Source organism: Schistocerca nitens, chromosome 4, assembly GCF_023898315.1.
Source record: "Schistocerca nitens isolate TAMUIC-IGC-003100 chromosome 4, iqSchNite1.1, whole genome shotgun sequence".
In the NCBI taxonomy this organism is placed as follows: Eukaryota; Metazoa; Arthropoda; class Insecta; order Orthoptera; family Acrididae; genus Schistocerca; species Schistocerca nitens.
The window spans coordinates 95,364,464-95,381,205 of NC_064617.1; the positions used below are offsets into that span (position 1 = coordinate 95,364,464).

At 39.8% G+C, this 16,742-nt stretch overlaps 1 protein-coding gene across 1 annotated transcript in view; it reads left to right on the forward strand.

The window, feature by feature from the left end:
- Positions 1 to 11,575, forward strand: part of LOC126252135 (probable chitinase 10) — a 223,260-nt gene extending 211,685 nt beyond the window's left edge. The window contains exons 41-43 of the mRNA XM_049953001.1: positions 1,685 to 1,870; positions 2,189 to 2,314; positions 10,153 to 11,575. Of these exons, the coding sequence (XP_049808958.1) occupies positions 1,685 to 1,870; positions 2,189 to 2,314; positions 10,153 to 10,311 (471 nt within the window). The 3' untranslated portion in view covers positions 10,312 to 11,575. The remainder of the gene's footprint in view (positions 1 to 1,684; positions 1,871 to 2,188; positions 2,315 to 10,152) is intronic.
- The last annotated feature ends 5,167 nt before the right edge of the window (positions 11,576 to 16,742 follow it).

Sequence of the window (16,742 nt, forward strand, 5' to 3'; positions counted from 1 at the left end):
GTTGACTGGAATACTCTCTTTCAAATTCTGAAGGTGGCACGGGTAAAATATAGGGAGCGAAAGGCTATTTACAATTTGTATAGAAACGAAATGGCAGCTATAAGAGTTGAGGGGCATGAAAGGGAAGCAGTGGTTGGGAAGGGAGTGAGACAGGGTTGTAGCCTCTCCCCAATGTTATTCAATCTGTATATTGAGCAAGCAGTAAAGGAAACAAAAGAAAAATTTGGAGTAGGTATTAAAATCCATGGAGAAGAAATAAAAACTTTGAGGTTCGCCGATGACATTGTAATTCTGTCAGAGACAGCAAAGGACTTGGAAGAGCAGTTGAACAGAATGGATAGTGTCTTGAAAGGAGGATATAAGATGAACATCAACAAAAGCAAAACGAGGATAATGGATTGTAGTCGAATTAAGTCGTGTGATGCTGAAGGTATTAGATTAGGAAATGAGACACTTAAAGTAGTAAAGGAGTTTTGCTGTTTGGGGAGCAAAATAACTGATGATGGTCGAAGTAGAGAGGATATAAAATGTAGACAGGCAATGGGAAGGAAAGCGTTTCTGAAGAAGAGAAATTTGTTAACATCGAGTATAGATTTAAGTGTCAGGAAGTCATTTCTGAAAGTATTTGTATGGAGTGTAGCCATGTATGCAAGTGAAACATGGACAATAAATAGTTTAGACAAGAAGAGAATAGAAGCTTTCAAAATGTGGTGCTACAGAAGAATGCTGAAGATTAGATGGGTAGATCACATAACTAATGAGGAAGTATTGAATAGGATTGGGGAGAAGAGAAGTTTGTGGCACAACTTGACTAGAAGAAGGGATCGGTTGGTAGGACATATTCTGAGGCATCAAGGGATCACCAATTTAGTATTGGAGGGCAGCGTGGAGGGTAAAAATCATAGAAGGAGACCAAGAGATGAATACACCAAGCAGATTCAGAAGGATGTAGGTTGCAGTAGGTACTGGGAGATGAAGAAGCTTGCACAGGATAGAGTAGCATGGAGAGCTGCATCAAACGAGTCTCAGGACTGAAGACCACAACAACAACAACATATATAGTGAGTAGCAACAGTCCTATGACACTCCCCTGCAGCACACCTGAAATCACTGTTACTTCGGAAGACTTCTCTCCATTGAGAATGATGTGTTGCATTCTGTTATCTAGGAACTCTTCAATCCAATCACACAATTGGTCTGATAGTCCATATGCTCTTACTTTGTTCATTAAATGACTGTGGGGAACCATATCAAATGCCTTGCGGAAGTCAAGAAACATGGCATCTATCTGGGGTTAAAATATTTGCCAGATACATAAGGGGTTATTAAAGAAGATACATAAACTGCTTACTTCACTTTTACGAATAAATATTAACCCATTATTATAAGAGGGAAAGGAAAAGAAATATCCATTGTTTTAAACATATGATGGGACAGTAACAAGTCTAGTTAGAAAACTAGACTTATAAGAATAACATGTACAGGAAAAAAATATGAAGGAGTAGAGGGAACACACAAACAAATCAGAAAAATGAAAATAGATTTGTGGAAACAGCTGCAGGATTGGTAGTGATTGAGCGTAACAGAAATAGAATGAAACCTTAAATACTATAATGGACACAGGATAGAAACAGGAAGTAACAACTCACTCAGGTGTTCAAATTCTTCCTTTCCTTTTTTGCAGAACTTCACAATGCATTACTGGATAGAGAAGGGAGCTGACAGGAAAAAGCTTATAATGGGTATGCCCATGTATGGACAGTCATTCTCACTGGCTGATTCTAAAAATCATGGTCTTAATGCTAAGTCATATGGCCCTGGCGAAGCTGGAGAGTTTACACGGGCTGGTGGATTCATGGCATATTATGAGGTAAGGAGCTCTACAAAGTGTGAGTCTCTTTGTTGCCCATGTTATTGGTGATTCTTTAATACTGTTCAGGCAAATCAGCCACATTGACAGTTCTGTTTTAGTAGTATCCCATTTTTCCTCTTTCAATATATTTCATTTCTGCTTTGTCTCTTCCTTTCGTTTAAAAAAGAAATATTTCTGTGTCATAGTGCAGAGGAAGATTGAGGTTTTCCTTGAAAACAGTAAGCAGGACCATATTTTAATAAGTCACTGCTACTTACATTTGACCTCATATCTCCTGCAACTGGTATATTTAATAACACCTACCATCTCTTACAGATATGTTATAATGTCAAGAGCAAAGGATGGACTACTGTACGAGATCCTGAAGGAAGAATTGGTCCATATGCATACCGTGGTAATCAGTGGGTTTCTTATGATGATGTGTCTGACATCAGGAGAAAGGTAAGAGCTTTCATAATTACTGAATAAAAATTCACTAATGAATAACTCTAGATGTAATATGTTTTGCTACTACATAACATTATTGTTTGATGATTAGACAACAAAGGAATTTGTGATCAAGAGGCACCAGGTCCTCTGAACTACTGAGGTGGGGACTGCCCCTCCAGCACACTCCAGTTCTCACAGTCCCCATGGCCTTAACTTTTGCTAGTCCTCTTCCCCTTCCCTTCCCTTTCCTTCCCTACCCTTCCCTTCCCTACCCTTCCCTTCCCTTCTCAGTAATTTTCCATGTCAATCTTCCCCTAACCTTGTGCTTACCTCTCCCCCACACTGCTCCCCCCCTTTAACTCATTTACCTTTTTCAGTCATCATTTTACTACCGTTGTTGAGAGCCACCTGTCTCCCTCTCCATCATTATCTCCCCACCCCATCCTTGCCCCAGACATCTTATCCCCTTGAACTTGGCACATGCCTTTCCTCTCCTCATGCTCCTCTCACTCATAAACAGCAATGTAGCAGCAAGTGAACCTTATCAAAAGCACAGGGTCTAGGTATAGGGCTGGTCCTGAAGAGACCAGCCTAATCCCCTGAAGCTGAACAGAATAAAAATCTTGAAGTATGTAGGTCTCACTGATCCATAAACCATTAATTTCTAATCTAACTGAGATTGTACAAAAGTGTTGCAAAACAATATGTATCCACCAAGACTTGTAACTAATACACTTCAAGAATTTTAGTGCCTTGAAGGACCTTGCCTTCAGGTTCCTTAGGTGTGCCAGCCTGACTGAATCAATTATGAACCCCTAGAAACTTCACTGTACCTTTAAAACTGAATGTAAAGTACCTACCTCATTTGTAGGTCAAGAATATTAAAAATTCAACATACAAGTAACACACACACACACACACACACACACACACACACACACACACACACACTCTTAGCTGCTGAAAAACTAAAATCTGTATAAGCAGCCCCCTTCATCAACCTACTATCTTCAAGCTGTACCTGACAAATTGCTGCTGAGGGCTGCAAAAGAAACAAAAATACTACAAAATGGTCCAGAAATAAGGATCATTGCATGGGTTCCATCTCTGGATGCTATACTATTTATGGAAATGACAAACAAGATTACACATAAAATATTGCATTCAGGGACACATTCTCCTGATCAAATCTGTCAGACAGAACTTCGCCAATTCAGCACCTGAAACAAAGCATTCACATAGGATGGGCATCCAAAGAAGTCCCATTTTTGAAGCTGTCAGAGAATACTGTACCTAAAGATAGTATCATACACACCTTTTCTAATTAAAAGAAAGTGCCTGTAAGCTCCATAAGAGAGCCTGTTATATAGTTGTTTCCAGCAGAATGAGGTTAACAGTGGATAAGGATTTTCCTGCTCTCTAGGATTTAGACTAGTCACAGTTTATCATTTGCTCCAGGATGCTTCTTATATACTTCAGTAATTATTAGGGCATGTTCAGTTCTTTCCAGGTTTGAGGACAGGAACAAAAAAGCCACTCTCCATTTGTTGGGAAATTGTCCTGTCTGCCATATTTTAATAAACTTTTCTATAAGGATTTTCTTTGATTACTTCCCAAATTACTTGTTTCTGCCATAACTGTGTTGCAATATCATGAGCTTCTAACAGTGCTGAATCCAATCAGTTCCTTTCCACAATCACATTAAGGCAAGAGGATGCCACATCAAAGCTGTTGGCAAGAGTATTCTGAGCAAAATGCTGTGGCCTTATTAGGGTAATGCCTTTGGGTGTTATTTGGAGACATAATCTCTTTTGATATAGCTGTCCAAACAGCTTTCTGTGCTATCCAGAAACTGTTCCCATAAACTAATTGAGCTAATGAAATGATTTAATGAATTCAAAAATTCTTGCTATATATCTTTATGCTCTCCTTAACAATTCAGTGGCTTCTGTTACGTGCTCTGCAGTTAGTTGACATCGGAACCTGCACAGAGCCATCCACCTGACCTCTATTGCACAGCAGCACCCTTTATTCCACCAAGGCATAGGCAGTTTACTTAAGCAGCCTAAAGAATAAAGAAATGGAGGCATCTGTGGCTTTGTGGTTCATCATCATAATGTGATCCACCCATTCCTGGATGGTGTCCTAATGTTCAGGCACAGCCATTCACTGTATAGTGTCCAGTTTTCCTTGTTGAGCAGCTTTTGAAAAGGGGAAAGTGGTCACTGGAGTGCAATTTATCACCGAGTGATGTCAGTAAGGGTGTGGGTGTTGGAGAAAACAATTCCTTTATTCCTACATACATTTAACAATAACTGAACACTACACACATGAATGAATTGTGTAGACATGAACAGCATGGAATAACTAACTAAAGCTAAGTCAAAGAATAACTATATCACTGCACGTAAATTAATACTTCACGGAATGTTTATGAAGCACTGTACACTTGTAGGGATCGATTGTCAGAAATAGGTCACTACATGACTCCCCCCTTTAATGCTAACGATACCGCAGATTAAATTTCACACGCCGTCCGGCTCTTGTAACTACTTCTTTCTTGAAACCGGGCGGTGCGTCACATTTGTTAGTGGTTGTGTCAGGGAGTGGTGTAGTAGTCCTCGACGTCGGTCTTGGTGTTGCAGTGGCTGGTGTTTGCTGAGTGTTGTGGTGTTCATGGGGTACAGGAACACATCTTGTAGCTTCTCCTGTCTTCTCTGGTTTGTGTTCAGTGGTAGCTGTGGTGTCTGTTGCATCCAGAAATGCAGGCCTGATACGGTCCACTGCCACTGTGGTGGGTGTACCGTTAATCATTATGCGGAAAGTATTGGTATCCCTACTGACTACCAGATATGGTCCGTCATATGGTGGCTGCAGTGGTTCACGCACAGTATCATTGCGTAAGAATACATGCGTGCACTTGTCTAGCTCAGCAAAAACGAACGAGTGTCTTCCAAGCTGGTTTCTGGGCATTGTTGGTCTCAATTGGCGTATATGCTCTCTTAATCTTGTAGTGAATTCTGAGGCTGTGATTGTATCATCTGCCATGCTGTGCAGAAATTCTCCAGGTAGGTGTAATGTTTGTCCATACACCAGTTCTGCTACTGTTGCTTTCAGATCACTTTTGAATGACGTTTGTAGACCCAAAAGTACGATAGGTAGTGTCTCTGTCCAATTCGGTGTTGCGTGACATCTCAGTGCTGCCTTTAACTGTCGATGAAGATGCTCAACCATGCCATTTGATGCGGGGCGGTATGCCGTGGTGCATATGCATTTCGTACCTAATAACATAGCCAATGCTTTGAAAACGTAGGCTTCAAATTGCCGTCCTTGATCAGTTGTAATTCTCAGTGGAACTCTAAACCGGGCAATCCAACCACGAAAAAATATTTGAGCTATAGTTTCTGCAGTGATGTCCTTCATTGGAAATGCCTCAGGCCACCTAGTAAATCTGTCAATCACCGTGAGGCAATAACTGTAGCCTTCCAATGCCGAGAGTGGGCCGATGATGTCAACATGCACAGGGCCAAAATGCTGATTTGGTGGAAGAAATGTGCCTAATGGTGCCCTGATGTGCTGTGTGATTTTATTCCTCTGGCTCGCCAAGCATTGCTTCACAAATGCTTTACAGTCTGTGTGCATACATGGCCATACAAATTTTTGTTTGACCAATCTGAGTGTGGCTCTTACTCCTGGGTGTGACATTGTGCATTGATGCAATTGCCTGTGTTCTGAATTGCTGTGGCACAAATGGACATATCTTTCCTCTTGCTACGTCACAGTACAACTCAATGCTTGCTTCAGAAAATGTCACGAGCTGTAGCTTCAATCCTTTCTCTTGTTGCAATAGATCACGCAACTCACTATCACATTGTTGTGCATGCGCGAGGGCGTCGTAATCAATGGCCTTTGTCACTGCTTCCACCTGTGCGATGTCATCTGCTACTGTGGACACTGCTTCTATGCGAGAAAGTGCATCAGCTGGAACATTTAGCTTCCCTTCCACATACACAATGCTGGTCGTGAACTGGCTGATATAATCTAAGTGTCGCAGCTGCCTGGGCGATGCTTTCTCTGGCTTTACCTTAAAGGCATAGGTAAGCGGTTTATGATCTGTGTAAATCGTGAACTGTTGCCCTTCTAATGCGTGTCTGAATTTTTTTACTGCCGCATAAGCAGCGTACAGCTCACGGTCATATGTTGCCCAACATTGCTGAGATGGTGACAACTTATGACTATAAAATGCAATGGGCTGCCATAACTGATCAATTTGTTGCTGAAGTACGACACCAATGGCAGTGGACGAAGTGTCAACCATGAGAGCGAGTGGAGCATGCGCGACCGGGTGTGCTAATTGCGCGGCCTCTGCTATAGCTTTTTTTATAGCGTGAAACGCGGTGTCCGCCTCGATAGTCCAATGCACACTGTGGTTAGGTTTAGGTGCGCCTTTAAGTAGTTCATTCAATGGTGCAGTTATCAGTGCATGATTGCGAATGAAGCGTTAGTAGAAATTCACTACTCCAATGAATCATCGTAATTCTCTGACTGTGACATGGCAGGGGTATTTGTTTATGGCCTCTACTTTACTATGTGGCGGTCGAATACCCAGTGCATTCACCAAATATCCTAGAAAGTGGACCTCTTTCTCACCAAAAACACACTTGGCAGGATTAATTACTAGTCCATGTGTGCATAGGCGGTCAAACACTTGTGCCAAATGCTGTAAGTGCTCCTCTTCTGATGCAGACATCACCAATAAATCATCTATACACACATAGCAAAAATCTAAATCTCTTGTAACCTCATCCATAAAACGTTGGAAGGTCTGGGCGGCATTACATAGTCCGAATGGCATTCGGGTGAATTCAAATAGACCGAACGGTGTTGTCACCGCTGTTTTAGGAATGTCTTCTGCAGCTATAGGGATCTGATAGTAAGCTCGAACTAGATCAATGGTAGAAAATATAGTCTTAACGTGAACATTTGCAGAAAAGTCTTCTATATGTGGAACTGGGTACCGGTCTGGAATGGTCCTTGCATTGAGTTGGCGATAGTCACCGCAGGGGCGCCATACATTCTTCTTTTTAGGCACGATGTGAATTGGGGATGCCCAACTGCTACTAGAAACTCTGCAGGTACCTTGTGACAGCATGCTGCGAAATTCCTGCTTTACCACTTTTAGCTTTTTGGCCGTTAAACGTCTAGGCAGAGCGTGAGTTGGCAGCCCTGGCATGGTCAAAATGTGGTGGACGGATGTATGCTTGACTGGTGGGAGAGTAGGCGATTTCTGTGTGATCTCGGGGTATCCTTTTAGTAATCGTATATGTGGTGTGTCGCCTGTGACTGTGCGTACCTCTAGTGGTGTGATACAATGGACTTTTCCTGTTATATGCAGACTAGTAGTCAAATCTATTAGTCGCTGACGTCACAGATCTGGCAGTAAGTCGTAGAGGGACAAAAAATCTGCTCCGATAATAGGCTGTAATATATCTGCCACTGTAAATTGCCATTCAAACACACGGCGTAGTCCCAATTTAAGGAATAATGTTACTCGACCGTATGTTCTACTTTTGGAGTCATTGGCGGCATATAGATAACAGTCGTCGCAGCTCCGGCGTGATAGGCGATTTGCTGGATATACGGACACTTCTGCGCCTGTATCAACGAGAAACTGTAGTTTTGTTTCGTGGTCTGTCACAAAAAGTCGGTGAGTGTTTGCACTGGAAGTTATCGCTGCTACGGTGTCTGCTTCATGTTTCCACTTGCAAGGTGGCGTACACTTTCGTGCGTCATTACCAAATGTCTTGTGGTACCAGCATAAGTTCTGTAGTGATGGTGATCGATTGCGACTTCGCGACTGTCGGCGGCGTGGCAGTTGTGCATTTTTTGTAATGCAGCTACCTGTGAAGTCAACCCTGCCAGTTGTGATTGTAGGGAGACTAATGTCACTGTGGGCGAATTTTCTTGTTGTGGCGTTAGTGTTGAGACACTTGCTGTGGGATACATTTCAATTAACCTGTCAGCCGTTTGTGCCAGTGCGTTTAAATCGCCTGCACATACCGTGAGAATTTTTTGAGTATCTGACGGCAACCGAGACAACCATATACTTTGTAGCACATCATCAGTTACAGTGTTACTTGCCAGTGTGCGCAAACATCGAGAGTTGTGATGGAGTGTGATCTCCGAGTTCTTCAGTGCGCAGTAGCTTCTCTAGTCGTTTTGCCTCTGATTGTGACAAACGCGTTATTAATGCGTTTTTAATGGATGCTTAACGATCGGTATCTGGTGGTGCGGCTAGGATATCTTGTACTTCTTCTGCTAGATCTTCTGTAATTGCTGCAATCACATAGCTGTACTTAGTTTCGTCCGCCGATATTTGTGCGAGGACGAACTGGCTTTCTAACTGGGCAAACCACAATAGAGGATTATGTAACCAGAATGGTGGAGGTTTTATTGTCACCCTGTTAATTGCACTGCTGGCTTCAGGTTGAATTGAGACTGGTGAATCGGTCATTATCGTGCTGAAACGAGCACGACGCGGCTGGCGCGGTAGTTACAAACGTGAATGTTGAGGAACTTCGTTAAACACTGAAGCCGATGCGGATGTTACGTAGTTCGTCGGGGTCACCAAATGTGGGTGTTGGAGAAAACAATTCCTTTATTCCCACATACATTTAGCAATAACTGAACACTACACACATGAATGAATTGTGTAGACATGAACAGCACGGAATAACTAACTAAAGCTAAGTCAAAGAATAACTATATCACTGCACGTAAATTAACACTTCACGGAATGATTATGAAGCACTGTACACTTGTAGGAATCGATTGTCAGAAATAGGTCACTACAAGGGCATGAGAGCATATCAACAGATTGGTGCTGGAGACTGTTCCTAAAGCAGTGCTGAGAAGCATACTCTATCCAGTGTTTAGAATACATGATACTTCTGAAAACTGGAGGCTTTCAGTAGCACTACACCAGGGATAGGGGGTGATAGATCTCCAGTGCACATTACATACATTAAAGTCTCCACAAAGAAAGAGCAATTGGAGAAGGCAGTGCTTAGAAATGCATCTCATCGTAAGAATTCATAGCAGAAAGAAGTATTCCATATCTAGAAGCCTCAGAGTTTTACAAGAAAAAAGTTGAAGCAAAGTAGTGGATTCAAGTTTGTTTATAGAGATAGAAGGTATGTTCGAAAAGTATCACCTTTACAGTTTTCCAAAAAGTGTGGTCTCCGAGAAACTCTTATGCATGGAATGATCTCTAATTCTCCCCTGTCACATGTTTTTCTTAACAGAAGTAACAATTTTTGTAATTTAAATTCACACACACACACACACACACACGCACACAAACACACACACACACACACACACACACACACACACTATTTGCTATCTTACCTATGGAATTAACATCCTATCTAACTTTCCCTTTGATCATTTCAGTATGAGCATTATACTGCCCTTCATATCAGATAATTGTACATATAAGTAATGCATTACTTTCTGTTATACAACTTTATTTTGAGATGAGTATAAGTTTCCCTTTTTCAGCTATTTGGGTTTCACAAAGTGTTTAAGTGTTCATTCATTTTAATAACACTGCATCTCATAGAGATATGAAATGGCAGAATGGTATGTCTCTGTTAAAAGAGAAAGGAAATGAAAATAAACAATAAAGTAGCAGTGCTAGTGATGTCACTGTATCAGCTAAAGTGTGTGTAATATTGTGTTCAGGCCTATTAATTTCCATCAGTAAAGTGAAAATATTACTCTATACTCTTAAATCCTGTTGTTTGATTATATTTATATACTTTAAATATAATAATGTGTTTTCACAGACTCAGTTCATAAAAGAACTTGGACTTGGTGGTGGAATGATATGGGCTCTCGACCTCGATGACTTCCGCAATCGCTGTGGTTGTGGCACTTACCCACTGTTGCGTACAATTAATAGTGAACTTAGAGGTCTGACAGCAAACACACATGACTGCACATAAACTTAAGTCCTCTTGAATCTTTATTTATTGTGAAACCATGTGGAACTGTGCCTGGACAAAAAATTTGTGTGAGTGGAAGACTTAAGTGATGTGAATGATGGTGATTTCAACAAAACTGAAAGTTTGTGTCCTACAGCTACCAGTTCCTGTAGCAGCAAGGTTATCACATACAAATAAAATGAGACTGCATCAAGAGAAATTATCACACATATTTCAAATTCTTTTAAACTTTTAAAGAAAATGAGAGCATGAGATTTGAAGGGGTGTTATCACAAAACATTTGTGATCAAACTCTGCTGTGCCATAACTTAGATTTAAAGGATTCTAAAACAACTGGAACATTTGTTTTATATTTTCAGATGTCTCACTTTTCCAGCAAATACTGTTAAAAATGTTGGACATAAATGAATGCTCAATTTTAATGATTATTCATGCATATTTCTTGCATTTTAAACTAGACTATGACATTGTACCTTAAAGTTTATGATTCTACTTTGGTTGTGATAAGAAATGTCTATGCCAAATATGTGGGAACTGTAATAATGGAGAACTGTATTAAGTCTGTTCATGCGTGTGACTTCAAAGACATATAACAATGAAACAGGACTTAGTCACAACAAATAAACAGTGAAATTACTTGCTTCTTACAACATATGATCTATGAAACTGAACTGCTGAATTGCCTAGTTATTTACATAGATATATCTCAAAGGACATTTTACATGCTCTACATTCTTTAAATCCTGTTAAAATTGTTAGCTAAGATTTCATGTTTTTGTTGCAAAGGATTTAGAATGCTGAATGAAGTCACGTTGAATCCATTCCCAGTACTGTTTAGTACTTACATTACGTTTTTGTGTTTTAAAATTTGTGTGAGGTATTACACAACATTCTACCTTCTGTAAATTTTATTTCACACAATTTCATGAGCTGTTCTTCATTCTGTTTTTCAATTAGTAGCTTTATTAAAGAACTAGTTCAACCATTTCTGCAAATTGTCTGTGATACTGAGAAAATGTCCAGATGTATGGTTCTGTGCAAAGATGTTAAATTGTTACATTATGTATGGAAGATAAACTGATGGAAATTTGTAAGTGTATATTTAAATTAAACAAAACCAGTTTTAAAGTATAGAACTTCTCATATTTGGCACGGAATTGAATGTTTTGATGCAATCTGGAGCTACTATACAAAGGACTGCCTCTCATGTCCTTAAGGTAGAGACTGGATGTAAAATTATGTCAATAAAACTGATTCTTCCACAGCTGATGTTATTTACTTCAGTACTAACCGTCTATGCACTGATTTTTTATTCAAGTAAATAAAAACTTTAGAATCAATATACCATTGCTTCACAAATTTTAATTTGGGGGACAGACCAGCTAGTCCTTTAAGTAGAAATACTACATGATGAAGAGGCACATATGAAACAGTGACACACCTATGGAAAGTGTGTGAAAGACAACGAAGCAAGAGCTATCAGAAATTGAAACCCTGGTGTGAATTTTTTGAATGAATTGTCAGTGCATCAATTTCATTTTGCTTTTTTTACCTATCTTGATAACAAGATATTTCATACCTGTGCATTCATTTAGTATGTAATTATCAGTGTCAACTCCTGCTACTTTTAAGACATTAACATAGTCTGTCCGGAAACTGAAGATTGAGTAGATGCGGCCCCCACACTATGCATCCAGCTACATCACAAAGAATAACTATTAGCTGTTTCTTAAAAACATACCAACCCTTCTGCAGTGCACCTTCTGAATCAGTGGTTTTGTAGAATGCAGATACATGTGTGTGGTGTTTATTTTTTACTATATGCTTTACTACTATGAGGAGTAAAAAAATGCGTAATTAACATAACACATATAAGAAACAAAAGTCAACAGAATATACATAAATCATCGCACATCGCGCTGTGCTGTATTGCTAACCAGGAAACTGATTCTTGGTGTTCTTGTATTGTCATTATGGCATTCTTCCAGAGAAGGTCACTTCTCCCACCTCAAGCATTGCTTGCTCATTAGTTTACAGAAAGATTAAACTTGGCTAAGACTGCTTACTGTGATGTTTAATTATACTGAGAAAAGCTGTTTGCTTTGGAGCAGTTATATGCTTGAACTACCGTTATCTTGGCTTTACGGGATAGCTTGCTGCTGATCCTAGACCTCTAGTTACAGTGCTTGTGCCACTGAACTTATTTCCATATTCTGTAGACAATTCTTCAAGTGGACTGTCTAATATAATTATTATGCCAATGACAGTGCCACCAATGTGGAGTTACTGAACACGGTTTTCTGCAGTTTCTTCATCAAAGAAGACACAGTAAATATTCCAGAATTGGAATCAGTAACAGCTGCCAACAGTAGTAACTTATAAGTAGTTAACTCCAGTGAGGGGAAGCAATATAAATTTCTATATAAAGGCCAGTATTCTAATCCAGATTGTACATCAGTTTAGTTCCTGTCAGACCATGCTGATACAATAGCCCCATATTTAACAATCATGTTTGATGAAAAATCATCTGTATCTAAGGACCACAAAGATGCACAGGTCACACTAACATACAAGAAATAAAATGGAAGTAATCTGCTGAATTATTCTATGTTGTTAGCAGGAATCTATGCTTTTCATAGTACTGTTAAATTTAAATAATTTGGCAAAACACTTAGCTTCAAAATTTTTATATTTATAAAAAGGCATTTTTTACAACTCATTCCCAGAGTAAAGACTGAAAGTATAAATTTGCTAATTGGAAGAATACACTGCACTCTACCTGGGCTGTACGAACGTGGCAACAGTAAGTGTTCTACCATCTGAAGTATTAAACCAATCAAAACTGTATACAAGCCAGAAATGTCACCAGCACATGTAACATGTCAAGAGAACAAACCAAGACAGAGAGATATTCTTAAACAAACAACATCTATCTGTGGCAGAATACAACAGGTCTGGCATCTGAACTAGTGGAGACATAAGTGATCTGAGTCAGCAGACACCTTTCCTTCTTGCCTTAGGCACCGGTCTCTCTCTCCAATACACATAGCACAGGTGCACTGTGCTGGCAGCTGCTGTAACGAGTTCACTGACTACCAGCATTGTTGGCTCCACATTCTTCGTAGCCATGGCATTATCGGTAGGCATGGATACCAGGTCATTACCTTTCAAGAAGTTATTGCTTTTTAGAAAGCTTAGATGTTGGAGTACTCACAGTGCACTTCATGTCAAACTTTTGTTGAATTACAATTCAAGTGTTAGATATGTAAATGTCATTTCAAATCAAAAGTCTAAAACACTTTTGGTTAATACAAATATTGGACTATAGTCATACCCCAAATTTTTTAACAAAGGTTTTATGTCACCTTGTTGAAGTTCAGACTCAGAGGGGTGGCTTGGGGCACTTACTAGCAACATAATTGCAGGGGTCAGTACGTTCTTCGATTTCAAATATTTTTTAACAGCTAGAACAAATGCATCGGAAACAAATCTTTAAAGAAATTACCACTCACATAAACATTTTTTGACTTTTGTAGTGAACCATAAGTGATGACATGTTTATGTTTTTTAAGTGTTTTGTTTCTTAAATCTGACAATTACAAATATCAATTTATGGTTGCCACTTCCATTGCTGCATGTTGTAATGGCCAGGCTGTCCTGTGGTAGTGTTATGCCTGTGGCTGTTTCATTCATTGAGGCAAAGGGGTTGGTGAGGCAGCATTTCATAGTTTAGCACAGTCTTGTGTAACTGATGAGATACCAGTTTACTTTCTGACACTTTTTTTTCAAATCTTTCAACAAAGTCCTTATCTGCATCATCATCATCACCTGAAATAGCAACATGCCTAAAGTTGTGATGATTTATCCATCAATGAAGCCAACCTTCACATGTTTCTAATTGGTTACTGGAGTAAAATCAACTGCTAACACTGGCACGCTGTTCAGCATGGGGAACAGACCAATGATCGGACACATGGTCAGATAATCCGAGGTCAGATAATCGAGCTTCTACTGTAAGCAGGATTAGAGGAAAGTGTAAGCAGGAACTTACTAGAACAGATGATTAGAGAGGTAGTTGACAGGATTTCAGACACATATAGTAAACTTTAAAAAAACTCAACTGGATGGGTATCAGACTTTTAGAAGAACTTTGACAGATAGACACCAAGCGTTCAAAGGCAAATGACAAGATTTAGTAAGTCAGGAAAAAAAATTAGAAAATGGCAGGTTTCCAGAAACAAAGAGCTCAGTTACATAGCAACATTTCAGCAACAAAAAGTGAAACAGTCAGCTCTAATAGTTGAGGTTAGAAGAGAGCCAAGTAGTCACATAGCCAATATAAGTGAAGATGTAGACAGTTTGTTGAAAGGGTGAATAAAATAGATGACAGAGAAGCCTCTGCAGAATCCAGATGGCAAACAGTAGAACTGTAGGTGACAGAGGTGGAGTCTGGGATCAGAGTTGAAATTTTTACTGTATGCACATTCTAAGCTGAAGGGTCAAACTGAAACTGTCAACAGCCAGGATAACATAAATGTTAGTATTTTAAATGAGAAAATTGAAAAGGAAGACAAAATTGTAACTGGTGATGATAACCAGTGTAAAAGTAGTGTTTTAAACTTTCAAGAGAATGTAGTGAATGTTCAAAAGCAACTGCAGTAATTACAAGAGGAGAGCACATTTAAAAGTTTAGTACTGCTTATAATACACGGTCTAATGCAAATACACTTTTCCGGTTTGCAGCTGGATCATACTGTGTGACTCCCACAATATTTCATCAATACAACTGTTTGACATCTTCAGGTGGTGGCAAATACTGTTGTCACTACTACAAGACATGACTGATGATAAATGGGCTTCGGTGTCAAAATTTATCTGGCCAGGAGCAGGCAATATGCATGCAAGGGAATGTGCTCACAGTGGAGGAAAGCAGTGCTCTTAGTCCCCCTGCCAGGAGGCACAAAGAAGCCTTCTGTGTGTCCACTGTGGGCAAAGACTGTGCTTCCAGACACTCCTGTGGTTAAAAGCTGTATCAAATCTCAGCAGTATCCTGTGATTAACCTTGAATTGGAAGTTCTTGGTTCTTCTGTTTTAATTTATTGGCATCCAATGCTAGATTCCAGGTGGCACTTACTTGAAAAACCAGCATCCCTCTTGATAAGATTGTTCACTGTAAGGATATGTGTGGCCTCCTTAAGTACGCAGTCCCAAAAAGATGATGCTGAGAATAAAACTTCAGTCTTCTCATACAACATGCAATACCCCACATCCAGGCAATGCTCCACTACTGCTGATTTAGCAGGTTGCCCCAGGCATGTACAAAAATTCTTGCACAGTTCAGCACGTCTGCACAATATAAAAATTGGGTCACTGAAAAACATATGTCATGTCTCTTGAGGATTCTCTCTATTCTTGAATATGTGCTGCCAAAATATGGCTAGAACACCATTTCAATGGGTGACTCTGCATCTTCATTTACTTCATTAACATCCCTGCTCTGAACTTGCTTCGAATGAATGCGTGGTGTATCTATCAGAATAACCATTCTATTAGAACACCATTCTTAGGTGTTGTAGCTCATCAGGCAGACTGTCAGTATCTGAAACCATATGTGCTCTATGTACCAAAGAGCTTGATAAGACACTATTGCATTGTGCAGGATGATGATAGCTTGTGGCGTGTAAATATAACTCTGTATGAGTTGGTTTGCAGTAGACACTAGGTCCCAGTGTATCATTGGCTTTTCTTCTAACCATGACATCCAGGAATGGTAAGAGGTCATCTCTCTTTGCTTCCATGGTGAACTGTATATTCAGATGGAGCAAGTTCAGATGCTGAAGAAACATAAGTAAAGTGTATATTCCGTGAAGCCACACCTCAAATGTATCGCCTACATATTGCCAGAAGCAGGAAGGTTGGAGGTTTGCCGACTGTAGTGCTTTTTCCTCAGTCTTCCATAAAATTGTTGGCCACCATGGGAAACAGTGCTTCCTATGGTGACACCATCCACTTATTTAAAATATTGATTATTGAATAAGAAATAAGTGAGGTAAGCACATGTTTTAACAATGCCACAATGTCTTTCTCAAACTTGCTGCTTATAAGCTCTAACAAGTCCTGCAGACATATTTTTGTAAATAAAGGTACAAAATCAAAGCTAACCAAAATATCCAACAGTTGCAGCTTAAGTGTCTTCAGGAATCTTAGGAAGTCCTCTGAGGTCCAGATGTGATGGTCACATTTGCCTATGAGAGGTCTCAGCAGTGAAATAAGATACTTAGCCAGGAAACAGATAGGAACTTGAAAGTTGTTCACTACTGGGCGGAAGAGGATATCCATCCTTATGTATCTTCAGTAGGCCAAACAAGCTTGGGGGAACTGCAGCTTGTTGACACAGGCCCTTAGTGACTTTGGTCACAATAGAACTCTTC